At 31.5% G+C, this 14,299-nt stretch overlaps 1 protein-coding gene across 2 annotated transcripts in view; it reads right to left on the bottom strand.

Annotated features, from left to right (window-relative positions):
- EMC2 (ER membrane protein complex subunit 2) overlaps nt 1-14,299 on the bottom strand; it is a 57,591-nt gene that overhangs the window by 7,017 nt on the left and 36,275 nt on the right. For both annotated transcript variants that reach the window (XM_069600371.1, XM_069600372.1), the window contains 5 exons: nt 13,974-14,059; nt 13,765-13,824; nt 7,938-8,019; nt 7,034-7,144; nt 4,889-4,993 (listed from right to left, as the gene is read on the bottom strand). In XM_069600371.1, coding sequence (XP_069456472.1) covers nt 4,889-4,993; nt 7,034-7,144; nt 7,938-8,019; nt 13,765-13,824; nt 13,974-14,059 — 444 coding nt within the window. The remainder of the gene's footprint in view (nt 1-4,888; nt 4,994-7,033; nt 7,145-7,937; nt 8,020-13,764; nt 13,825-13,973; nt 14,060-14,299) is intronic.

Below are 14,299 nucleotides of genomic sequence, written 5' to 3' on the forward strand. Positions count from 1 at the left end.
TATAGTGCGAAAGTCAAAAACAGGGAGAAAGACGGGGGAAAAATAAAACCCAAACAAAATGAAACTCTAAATTCAGTTACTATGGAAAGCTTTGGGCTCGAAACAGAAAACCAAGCGAGGGCAGGATGTCATCTTGCTCACATGAGAAAATAAACCAAAGGGAGATGGAAACAACTGCAGTTTCAAAAAACACTTACCTCTGATATTTCTCTATAAAGGCAGTACATTGAAGCCATTATGAGCATCAAATTTGGAGTCAGACTGTCTCAGATTGCCTTAATTTCCTCATTTATAAAATAGGAAAAGTACTTTTCTTACAATAAACTTTCTGTTTACTATTATAACTGTTATGGTTGTTACTGTTAATGTAATTGAGATAAAGTGAACTTAGAGCATGCAATTAGTAAGCACAATACAGTGTGTATAACTGTGATATGGTGAAATATACATATCAACTCCTTTAATACTTAGAAAAGTTTTATTATGCCCATCTTGCAGATGAAAAGCTAGGCCCAGAGATGCCATGTAATTTGTCCAAGGCCACATAACTAATAAATGTCAGAGAAAAACTCTGAAGCCAGAAGATACAGATCTAGCATCTGTGTTCTCTCTCAACTATTACAAGGTACTAGCTTCAACAGAATGGGACTCAATGACAGAAAACAGAGATAAAAATACTGGAAGGCTGCACAGGAGGAAACTGACACCTATTTTTACATCATATGTAAAAAATAGGAGGAAACTGACACCTATTTTTACATCATATGTAAAAATCAATTCCAAAAGGACTGTGGATCTTAATGTGAAAAGTAGAAGAAAAAAAACTCCAAAACACACAAGATTATCTTTATGATCATTAGCCAATAATTTCTTAAACAGAATACAAAAAGCACAACCCATCAAGGAAATGATTATGTAGAAGATAATCTTCAGAACTTTTTTCATCAAAATCATTTGAGACTGACTGCAACAAAGGAGTTAAAAAGATATGCTACATTTTCCAGTGGTCATGTATGGATGTGAGAGTTGGACTGTGAAGAAAGCTGAGCACTGAAGAACCGATGCTTTTGAACTGTGGTGTTGGAGAAGACTCTTGAGAGTCCCTTGGACTGCAAGGAGATCCAAACAGTCCATCCTAAAGGAGATCAGTCCTGGGTTTTCATTGGAAGGACTGATGCTGAAGCTGAAACTCCAGTACTTTGGCCACCTCATGAGAAGAGTTGACTCATTGGAAAAGACCCTGATGCTGGGAGGGACTGGGGGCAGGAGGAGAAGGGGATGACAGAGGATGAGATGGCTGGATGGCATCATCGATTTGATGCACATGAGTTTGGGTGAACTCCGGGAGTTGCTGATGGACAGGGAGGCCTGGCATGCTGCGATTCATGGTGTCGCAAAGAGTTGGACACGACTGAGCGACTGAACTGACTGACACATATAAGGAAAAAAACGCCCATAATCAAAACGCTAAAAAACAAGATAAAAAATCATAAACCAATGGAAATCACAGACTTCATGAAAGAAGATATCCAAACAACCATAAAAATATGAAAAAGTATTCAACCTCACTGGTCATCAGGGAGATATGAAATAAGATGAAGATACCACTACACATACATCATAATGACTAATTACAAAACCTAACAGAAGGAAGTGTTGGTGAGAATGTGCAACTATGAGAACTCTCAAACACTGCTGATGGGACTATAAACAAGTAACCTGGAAAACCAGCTTAATCTACTTCACTTAGATATATGTACATCCTATGACTCAGTATTTCACTCTAAGGTATACTCCCATCAGAAATACTTGTACATATACTCCAAGAGATCTGCATAGCAATATCAGTGCAGTGTCATTCATAATAGCCCCAAACAGGAAATAATCCAAATGCCTATAAACAGCTGACTAAATACAGTATGTTCATACAATAAACTACAATGAAAATGAATGAACTACACACTTAAAATAAATCTCATAAATAGTGAATAGGCCAGACAAAATACATACACAGTGTTTCATTCCACAAAGTCCAAAAAAAGCCAAGACTATGGGATTATAAATTCATACTTTTGAGAGGGACAGAAGTAGAATTTGAAAAAAGTTATAAGGTTTGGGGTGATATAATGTTTCTATTTATTGTCTGGATACATTGACTTGTGTAATTCATTGGCATGTACCTTTGTGACTTGGGTTTTTTTTCCTATGTATGTTATAATTTAATAAAAATTGATTTTAGAAATACAGTCATACCATGTAAAAAAAAAGCACTGAGCAGCTAGTTGTTTCCCCAAAATATCTTAAAAACAATGATGTACTTCGCATACTATTATTTTCATATTATCCAAGTCTTATTTTTTTTAATTTTTATTTTTACTTTATTTTACTTTACAGTACTGTTATTTTTAAATCACAAACTACCTCTTCCTCCCTGACTCATACTCCCCTGCCTAAGCCTACTCTGTGTGGAACCCCATTACAGATCTGAGCTATCCCAACCTCCATTTGAAGAAGCAGAGCCTAGCTAATACTTATAAATATTCTGACTTGCAATATGCCAACAGTTTTATTATATATAATAAAACTATACAAAGGTGACTAAATAGTGTGATTGCAGGGTGATAAATTGTTTTAATCTCCCCAATCAGGAGTACAAAAACAAAGAACACCACAACTAAACCAAAATAATAAGACACAATTTCAACAAAGACATCTTTAAATATATATATATATGTGTATGTATATATAGCAATCCTTCAAAACCCTAAAAGGTTGTTATTAATATATTAATATTACTGATTAGTAGTGGGACCTACAAAAGCTCAACAGCTATGTGGGAGGCACAAGAGGATGCAAAAGAGGACACCTTAGTATTCTCTAAGCCACAGAAATGAAAAGAATATGAACTGCTGCTGCTGCTGCTAAGTCACTTCAGCTGTGTCCAATTCTGTGTGACCCTATAGACGGCAGCCCACCAGGCTCCCCCATCCCTGGGATTCTCCAGGCAAGAACACTGGAGTGAGCTGACATTTCCTTCTCCAATGCATGAAAGTGAAAAGTGAAAGTGAAGTTGCTTAGTCGTGTCCGACCCTTAGCGACCCCATGGACTGCAGTCCACCAGGCTCCTTCGTTCATGGGATTTTCCAGGCAAGAGTACTGGAGTGGGTTGCCATTGCCATCCCCAGAATATGAACTGATGAATCAGCAAATGGTTTGTAAAATCAGGACAGTCTCAAAGCCTCCAAATCAAAGTATAAAAAACTGCATGCAAATGTGACACTAAACAAATCTATCAATAATGGCCTAAGACCTCAAGCCCCTGAAATATCCAGTAAATACCCTCTTCTGGAAGGTAAAAAAACTTCATACTGAAGGAAAACTTCTGAAACTGAAACCAAATTGAATAGGTCAGAAACACTGAAGTTAAGAGGGAGAGATGATTCGGATAAGGGGAGAAGGGGAAGCTGGGAGGTAGTGATGTTCAGGGGGAGCAAATCCCAGGAGAAACAACAACAAAATGTAACGTTTAAAACTGAGAACACCTCAAAATTAAAGACCTGAAGACCAACAGGGGTAGAATAAAGAAAGGCTGAAGCCAGAAATATCATTATGAACCAGACCTAGTTCTAAGAAAGACTGGATATATAGAAAGGTCATATGTGAGTTCTCTGTTTCAAAGAGAAAGTATATAAAGACCAAGCTGGGAAAATTATCCTGTCCTATCTCCAACTCCCCTTAGACCATAACAACAATCTCTTAATAGCCCAGAAAAACCATCTTATTTAAATGCAGAGAACAAAAAGAATATGCACTAACCCCATAAAAAATTACTATGAAGAAAAAGAAGAGAATAAAACATGGGAAATGACAGAAATATTAAAAAAAAAAAAAGAGGAATAATATAGTAAGTGGGAAAGGAGATCCAGTAAAGTTATAATTGGAAACCTGAAAAAGAAAACTTGAGCAATCAAGCAAAATAATTCAAAATAATTATTCTAAAAAAGCAACTTTTCTCAAATTAAGAGGAGTGAATCCAAATATTAAAAAGGTTTATAGTATATTTGGGGAAACTGACCCAAGAATAACCAACCAAACGTTATTATAGTAAAATTATTGGATTTTAAAGATAAAAAATTCCTTTCGAAAACCAGATGATAAGTTCAAGTCACTTATTACAGAAAGAAAATCAGGATGGCATCAAACTTGCTTTGACAGCAATATTCTACCCTAAAATAAATAAATAAATAAAAACAGAACAATATGTTTAATACTTAGGTAAATGTACTTAATAGCCAAAGGATGTAAAGAAGTCAAACTGGGCTTCAAATATAGACTATAGATGGATAAATTACAAATATGCAAGATATAAGCAGATGTGTTTTTCCATGAATCCTTCCTGAAGAATCTCCTAGGGATGAGCTTCAGAAAACTAAGAAATGTGTGGAGACATTTCAGGTAAGATCTGACTGGAAGCAGAGTACATAAACTTTGTTACATAGTCTTGTTAGTTTACTTTTAGGCTTTCTTTCCTCCGTTTTTATTATTTGAGGTATCTCTGCTTATAAATTCACATACCCAATCTGCCTCTGAAATGCATCATGCAATTTATTTATCCTTTCTGGATTTTTAGAATTACTTTTTATCTGCCAAATGCAGAACTGCTGAGATGATAAGGCTCTTTATGGGATCATAAAAGTAACAAACTCCTTTTGAGGAAAAAAATATGTGATCCTACAAGTTAATTCTACACAGTTAAAACACATTTGCTAAAGACCCAAAAGTATAAAAGTTCAATGATAGACACCTGGCTTTATAGCTTGTGGAAAAATAAACAACTAAGAAATACATTAACTGACCTATGGGATAATATAAAATTATCAGTACTAACCTGATAAGCTCTGTTTATTTGACTGGCTGCCCAACTAGCATATTTCATGTTGTCTTTTTTTGTTTTTGCACTTGCTTTTGGATTAGAAGCAATATGACTTGCAGACTAAAAACAAACAAAAACAATTTTATTCCTTTTATGTAGCCAAGACAATCAAAAGGTCATAGTTGCAATGGGCTGATAATTAAGAGTTTTTTAAAACTGTGCAGTTTTTAAAGCAAAGTTGAATAAATTAGTGTTTACAAGTGAAAACATATTTTCAAATAGAATAATCCAAAGAAGTGATAGCTTAAATAACATCTAAAATTATTTTATTAGTTATCTACCATCACTCTGGAAGGTAAAATTTCATTATCACTTAAATACTACAGGATATTACTGGTATAATTTTTTATAACTGAATTACTTCAGTTTTTCTATTTCAGAATTATAGAATTACTATTAACATAAGGAACCTCAAAAACGATTTAATCCTATTTCCTACATTAACAGGTGAAAAACAATGAAGTCCAAAAGGAGTAAACTGACTTAAAGTAAGTTAACGAAAGTCTTAGAAACAAAGAGATCATCACTTCCAATCTATTTCTGTTTTCACTATACCAACAGTTTCCAAACTGTGTTCCATAACCAATCAAACTCACCCTTTCCTTTTTAAAAACTGTATTTAAACAAAGGGCTGGTACTCTGGGAGCCATGAAAGAACCTGTAAACCTTCATAATCATATTCTAATTTTTAATTGTATGTATTTCTGGTAAGAGAAAGATTTAACTTTTATCTTATGCTTAAATATATCTTATTCTTAAGAGGATCTGTTCATTGTGGTTTCTTTTATACCTAGCCTATGCTATAAGCTTTTTCTTCCTGTCTTCTTCTCTGTCACTAAGGAATTTATATGCCAAAATCTGATTTTTAAACTTTTATGTCTTTAATATTACCTTTTCAGTATGAATGTCAGCAAGTGCAGTAGTTAAGAAAATGTCTCTGGAGTCACTCTGGAGTCAACTGCCTGAACTGGAATCCCAGCTCAATCTTTCAGTAGCTTGTGTTCAACCTTGGGCAAATTAATCAGAACGCTCTGTACCTTAGTTTCAGTTTCCATGAAATGGTAGTATTAATAATAATGTACCTTCTCAAATAGTTGATGTGAGAATTTAATAATTTACAATAAAGAAAGAGCTCATAACAGAGCCTGACACATAAAGTGCTGTGTACTTTTACTATTTAATAATTCATTACCTATTTTAAAAAACTAGCATTTAATGTATTTGGTAAAAATAGACATTGCTACCGTATTGTATCTACAAGCTACTATAGCTGGCACTGGTAGAATCCAGAAGCAGTTTTTTTGAAACTCCTTTTACCTGTTTAATAATTTTATTTTGCCATTTCTTTGCTGAAAATTATTTCATTTATGTTTCTTCCTGTCTCCATTTCTACAATCAATTCTTTTTCACTAGGCTCCAATAAAACATTCATCCAAAAGTCCATGAAAACACTAAAATAAATTAAAATTTCAAAGAACTGGCCTATTAATGAAGTTTATTTTTATAGTCATTCTGACTGTAGAAAGGAGCTCATTTTATTTAATTTTGAAGTTCAGCAAATTCTTCCTCTATTTACCATAGCTATTGTTAATTGACTTTTTCTAAGCTCATCACTTGGCATACATAAACATAAGAAATATTTAATTACATGCCTGCCATAAATAATTTCCAAACTGTTTGTCTATACCATAAAAAAATTTTAATTTGGCACTAGAAATTTTACTTTGAATATATCTTTTATTTTAAAATATATCAAACAATTATAATTTAAGAAAATTAATACAATGTTGGGCATAAGCCCAAGAATAACAAAACAAGAAATACATAACATAGCTTTGTATCTGCTACTATTTAATTTTACAAAGACAGATTTAAATTCTGGTAAAAGACAATTTACAATGAAATGTCAAATAGGTAGGCTCTGTTATCATTCAAAAATATAACTGCCTTATAACCTGTTGCTCATAATTAACTAGAGGAAAAACATCATATGCTTATCAATGAAATACCAAAAAAAAAAGGAGAAGTGATAAACTTGGACAGGTAATGGACTTTAAATGACATTTCATAAAATAACATTAAACATGTACCTCAACTCACCATGTAAAGTCCAAACAAAGCTCTCATATTTCTGTTGTTCAGTTTCAATGCCTGTGCAAAATACTTTCTTGAAAGTTCGAGATTTTCAAGTCCACCTTGGGTATATTTAACCTGTTAAAAATTACAGAGTGCTGAAACCTGTTTATTTTACTACTTTGAAATATAGCATGCTTCATCATACCATAGGTATTAGTAACTGAAACATATTTCTGTAAACAAATGCAAGCTGTTAAAAGAATTCATCTTAAAGTTGTAGAGCTAATCTAAATTTTAAGTATAACCTACCTCCCAAAACCACTCTACGAACATCAAGAATCACTGAGTAGTTTTTAAAATTAAAAACTGTTGCCAATATAAAAAAGCCAGCCTTGCAAATGCTTTACAACTTTATATTTTCTATTACTATACTAGCATTATAAACCTAAAATTCATTCTAACTTGTCCTTTCCTAGTTCCATTGACATTCCTTAACAATGAAGTCCTTTTAACCTTACAGGAGTCAACTGTATTGCTATTCTTAACAGTTAAGTTCCCAAAATAATGACCTTAATATAAATTTCCTAAAATATGGATATAAAAGTCATAATCATTGTAAATGCCTTAAAAGTCATTAAATGGTGATAACTGTGACATAATTCATAATTTAAAAAGAATATACTACGCAATTAAAAAATACAATTAAAAAAGAATTTCACTATTTTAAACAAGGGCATTTAATTGAAAAATCAGTATTTCCATTACAATATTAACAATTTAAAACTTTTACTTTCACAAATCAATTTTCATAATATGTCTTAAATATTTATATACTTGCTTGACATTAAGGACATATTCTTAGTTCCACAGTAATATATAATACCAACAGAAATAAAATCACGTACAACTAGTTTTTGAAAACACTTACTTCGGCATACTGCTGACAGTATAAGTGGTTGTAAGGATTAGTCATCATAAGCTCCTCTAAACAAAAGGCTGCTTTAGCATAGCTGAAAAACATCAATTTTAAAAGTCATAAATAGTATCTCAGTTACACCTTAAAATGATTTTAAAACAATTTTAGTGATATTATCCATTTTATTCCCCAAATAATTTAAAGTTTTATTAATAAAGTACTTATCTTGAATTTGTAAATATAAATAATATCACGTTTTTATTTTTTTTTAACGAAATGGATAAACAGAAGCTTAAATCCTAAAGCAGCCTATGATCAAAAGACATTACATTTTTAAAATTGGGTCACTACAATGACATTCAAACATTATTAACAACATAGCCTTCAAGATCCTGGACCAGTTTATACATAAAATAAGTTCCAGAAATCCACTGATAATTTAATATTCAAATAGCTAAAGTATGATGAGGAATAAACATTTTATTAAATATTCTCTATTCATTAAAAATCTTTCACAGACATGTATTTACCAACCTATTCAAGTTAGTGGTTTTGATATGCATTCTACTACTACTTAATCATGTGGCAGAGAAACAAAATCTTTACTGAAAAACGTAAAGAAAAAACTGCCACAAAGAGCTATGGAAAAATAGCTTTATCCTACATGACTATAATTTACCCCTTAATGTATTTTATATGTTTACGTCATGTAAATATCCTTAATATTTACAGGAAATTCTAAAGAACACAGGTATTAAAGATTCAGTCCCAGTGAGGAAGTAATGACATTGTAACAGAAAAAAAGGCTACTAAAATTAATTTTGACATTTGTCAATATAAAAAGGTACCTATTTTACACTAATGTCTGAAATACTCACTTTTCAAAATATGTAGGCTGTTTTTCCACACGTGCAAAACTAATAATAGCTAACTGTTTTTATGTGTTTATTACGTATCATGTACTTCTCTGGCTGTTACAAATATTAACTCATTTAATTCCACCAATACCTTAGGAAATAAGCAGAAAACCTATACTCTTGACTACTAAGCATACTGCTTATATGCACTACACACTACAATGAAAAATTGTGGTGGTGATGGTAGTTAAGAATATGTCAATGGTAACATAAAAAGGGATACAGCAATCAAACCCATAGGGCCAAAGGAACCAAAAACACCCTCCCAAATGATCTCCCCAAATCATAGCATTTTAGATTTATTAACGATCTTATTCAAAGATAATTCTCATGAAAGATCACATTGCTATTTAACCCTTTTCATTTTTATGCTCCAAATCTAGTATTAGTTCTTAATGTATGATAGCTATACAATCACTGAACAAACAACTGAATAAACATCTAGAACAAAAGTATTGTGACTATCAATCTGATATTTATTCATCACTGTATAGAAGAGGAAGTCTATCTTAAACACTCAAGTTCATCAGAAAGATAATTCCCTTCTAAATGTGTCCCTTTAACTAGGGTAACACCAAAAATTCATATTAACGCTAAGAACAAACGTTCTCAGAGACTTAAATGGTTGAGCAAAATTGTGACTCTTGATTCTTACACAGCATTAAGTAATATAAAATGGGTATAGGAGTTTTTAATGAAAAATTAATGCCAAGATATCTTTGTTAAAAATTATTTAGTATTAACATCACAGACAAGGAGGGGATACCTTCCCCCAATTTTACAAAATATAAAATCAAATAAATTTTGCAGATAAAGTATAGAATGAAATAAACTTAGAGCTGGAAGGAGCAAGAAATGGCCTAATCCAGTTTTTCTCAGGCAGCGGTGCCCAAGAGTGCTGAGCCATAAGAAAGTGATTTAAGTGATGACTATTTTCAAAATTCTCCCAAGGATAGTATATATCATCCAGATAGTATTGACCATTCCAAATAATTATATTAATTTATTATATACAACAACTGAATGAAATTAAGATTTAGGGAAGTAAAAATACTGAGAATCCATTTAAAATAGAATAACCACAGTTACTACTACATTAGAGTCAGTAACTAAAGTGTTTGTGAAGTTCCTGTGTTCCACACAAAAGCATATGTATAGGCTACAGTATTTGCTGCTAGATTGCTTTATCAGTATTATGATTTTTCCTTACAAGATCTTGATAATTCCCTTTGTTATAGAATCTTACAGTAAAGCTGGACCTACAATAATGACATTCATAATTAACTTTTAAAAACTGCTCCTTGCTGATAGCCAGTTTTAACTAACAACAAATCACATTTAAAAAAAATCCAGTATCTGTTCAAAACACACAATGCTGTTTATAAGGTACTGTTGGGATTAAGGCAAAAATTGTAACTAATTTTTTATATTTAGAAAAGTATCTCAATATGACCAACCGGTGTGATATATACCAGTGGAATAACTGTATCTAGAATTTATAAATCAGAAGCAAATTTAAATAAAAGCAACTTAAAGATATTAAAAATGTATGTGGCAGAAATTTATATTCCCTTTTTTCTATAAAAACAGTGAATAGACTGAGATTAACATCCTACTGTGGAAATCTATTTTAAGTAAAAAAGTCTAGATCTAGATTAGCAATCTGCCTGTGACTTACTATAACTATTAATATGCAGAAAAGAATGTCAGAATGTTAAATATATCAAGCAATTCCTAACTTGCTACATTCTTACCACTGTGTGCACAAAACTGTGGTAAACTGATATCTGACAATAACCTACCACTTCTACCAAAAACATCCTACCTACCACAATGACTTGCTGAAACAAATTAAATGAATTAAGTGAACATCCTAATCTTCAAATAGCTTCAAAAAATATGAAGATATTTATTTTCACTTACCCTAAATCTAAAATTTTCCTTCTAAATGTTCAATGGAAAAAATAAACAGTCATTTTGTAAGTAACTAGCTTCAAGATCAAAAGGAACTTTGTAACACAAGGCAAAAGGATATGCAGAACATAATTATCATTTCCCATAAAAAGAAATTACTTTTCAGGTGTTGTTCTGTCTTTTTATCTCTTGACTTCTGGTGATTCTTCTAAGATTCTATCCAACAATATCTCAATAAACTCTTTAGAGACCCAAAACAAAGCAAAACTGAATGTGGCTATTATAAGATGAAGCAAATAATAAATTTAGTGATAGGTTAAAAATACAGTATAACCTATTTAAGAACTACCAAAATATTTCAAATACATGCAAAAAAGTAAAACTGATAAAGAAGCAGAAAAAAAAATAATAATGTATTTATACAGTTCTTAGAGGATAGAAAACCTGAAAGCAATATAAATTGATATATCTAGCCATCTAAAAATATAAAGTTTCTATAAGTTAAAAAAATCAGTATTAGCTCATATCATTTATATAAAGAGCTCCTCAAAAAAGTGTAACCAATTTTCAGCTATTAAAATCTACAAAGATTAAAAAGAACAATAGCACCCACTGTTGTTAAGGTGACACTCTAATAACTGCTGTGAGAGTAAATTGATACTACTTTCTAGTGAGCACCTAGGAACAATTTATCAAATCACTAAAAACCACGTATATCATTTAATCAAGTAATTCTACTTTGAGGAATTTAGCCCAAGGAAACAACCAAAAATAAAGACAACCATTACATGTATGTATAACTGAATCACTGTGCTATATAGCTGAAACTAACACTGTAAATCAACTATACTTCAATTAAAAACAAACAAAACAATGCTGAGTTTCCAATTCATGAATTTGGTATTATTTAGGTGCTCTTTAATTTCTTTAATTAATGTTTTGTAGTTTTCAGCACACAAACAATTTACATTAAAAATATATATATATTTCAAAGTGTTTTATGCTATTATGAATGCTTTAAAACTATAACTGTTTGTTGCCAGTATATACAAATATGATTTCTATATAAGTGATATCTTATCTGCAGGTTTACTATACTCATTAGTTCTAGTGACTTTTTTGTAGACTCTGTAGAATTTTCTAAATTGGCAATCATGTAATCTATAAATAACATTTTACTTCTTAAAAACAAATAGAATAAAATGAAGATAGTATAGCATTACTATATTTTACTAGGAAATTAGTTAGGAATACCAGGGTTAATTAGTAAGATGGAATAATATTAAAATCACATTGTAGAATATTTTCTGTGATAAGGAATTTTTGATAAAATATAACTAAGTGAAAACTGTAAGCTACAAAAGATAATTCTGTTTCTTTTTATTTCAAGGGATATTGAAGGGAAAAAATCAAATATAAACTGTAGTTAATTTAGGATGATGCAATTACACATGATTTTTGTCTTTGTCTTTATTCTTTATTGGGTTTTCCAAATTTTCTGTATTAGGTACTTCTTTAAAGAAAAAATTTCCTTGATGATTTGGAATTTCTGTAAATGGTTTTAATCACAAAATCTTCAAAAGGCACAAAAATATAACTAACTACCATCTGCTTTAGGGACAGATTAAAACCACTGTTAATTTTTTTTTACTGCACTCTGAAAATTCAGTTCATGTTATTTAAATGGTTAGATATCACCACTGACTCAATGGACATGAATTTGAGCAAATTCTGGGAAACAGTGGAGGACAGAGGAGCCTGGCGTGCTGCAGTCCATGGGGTCACAAGAGTCAGACGTAACTTACCAATTGAACTTATCAACAATACTTTATAAATGTTGACTTTAAAACAATGAAAAGTGGAAACATGACCATTTAACCAAATACACTACCACTCATATACATAAGCGAAATCTAAGTACATTTACATGTATGATCATATAAACATCCCCATATGTATACTTAACATGATTCAGGAAATAACTTCCTATTAAAAAACAAAGAACATCTGATAGCTAGCATGTATAACAGAACTGAAAAATGGTTCCCAGAATACAGTACAAATTTATTAAATGACAGCTATTACTTTTATTTTAGCTCTCACTTTTATTAGAATTATACATATAACTACCTTAACTCTTCATTTTACATACATATATAGCCCTGAACAAAGGTAACAGACAAGTGTCTTCATTTGATTTTATTTCCTATGTCAGCTATTTTGTACTATGAGAATGAGGTTAAGTATTCTAAGTATTCATGCACAATAAGAATATGCGCATGAGAATCTGATTCTATTCTCTCAAAAGGGATGAAAGAAACAATCTGATATACTTCAGACTCAGAACTAAGGGAAAAAAAAAAACCTGCCTCCAGATAGAGGTTAGCATTAATGCTGTGATATTAGAAAACTTGCACTAAGACTGGGCTAATCCTCTCACACTGGGATTTCCTCCTGTCACTGCACCAATTAAAAAAAAGCTAACAAAAACATTAAATATCCAATAAGCAAGTTCCTACAACATTCAACATTCTTGATTATTCTTGGTTTTTTACCCAGGCAACAGAATGCTTCTACTTTGGAAGAGTTGATTCTCTTCATGCTAAGGCTAATAAATGCATACAATTGACAGAATTTTTAAACAGCAGGGAGTAGAATACTCTTTGTATATAAGAACAATTTAAATTCTAAAAATTCACAATTTTCATTCACTAAAAATAACCTTAGCCCAGCAAATATATGCCTTTCTAATTTCAAAGAATGCCATCTGGATTTAAAAGAAAACTTACTTCCCAAATAAAAATAATTTAGCAAAACACAACTGACCTACTTAAAACAATTCACATATTATAACCAACAAACTGTCAATTTGTTTTTTATTTATTTTGTTAATTTGACACAATTCACATCTTCTCACCAATCCTTCAGAAACTACTATAATTCTTGAACTTATACAGTGATGAAAATTACATTTCCTAGCAAAAAATTTTATGTGTTTAATGACTTACTCATGTTCATTGATATAAAGTTCTGCAAGTTCATGCCAGGCTTCTTGGTCTCCAACAAATCTGGTTAGAGTAAAGGGAAAAAAAATAAATGTGTAGATATTCTGTAAATGAACAGCATGGAAGCAAAAAGGAAATCAAATGCAAATTCCATTTTAATTAAAAAAGATTTATCAGAATAACAAAACACAATCCTCTTGTAAGACACTCACTGTTCCAGATACTCATTCAGTTCCCGAATGGCCTCCACATTTTTCCCCTGGGCTTTTCGAATGGCAATCTTACGCTTTCTTGCAGCCTGTGGGTTGACATTAAGAAAGGATTAGGCCTTCATGATTCCCTGGGTTTTTGTAAAGAAGGTAATTTGACTGTGCAAATTATTATCTCAATGCCAGTGAAATTCCATTGTAGAACTACTGCTTAGTGGGAGTTTATAAACATACCCCATGACATCCCACTGGGGAGTTCAAACATTTCTCTAACAATCACATGTGCTTTACTTTTGATGTATACAATATATGCATCATTTCATTCAAAT

The sequence above is a fragment of the Ovis canadensis genome, chromosome 9 (genome assembly GCF_042477335.2).
Source record: "Ovis canadensis isolate MfBH-ARS-UI-01 breed Bighorn chromosome 9, ARS-UI_OviCan_v2, whole genome shotgun sequence".
Taxonomy (NCBI): Eukaryota; Metazoa; Chordata; class Mammalia; order Artiodactyla; family Bovidae; genus Ovis; species Ovis canadensis.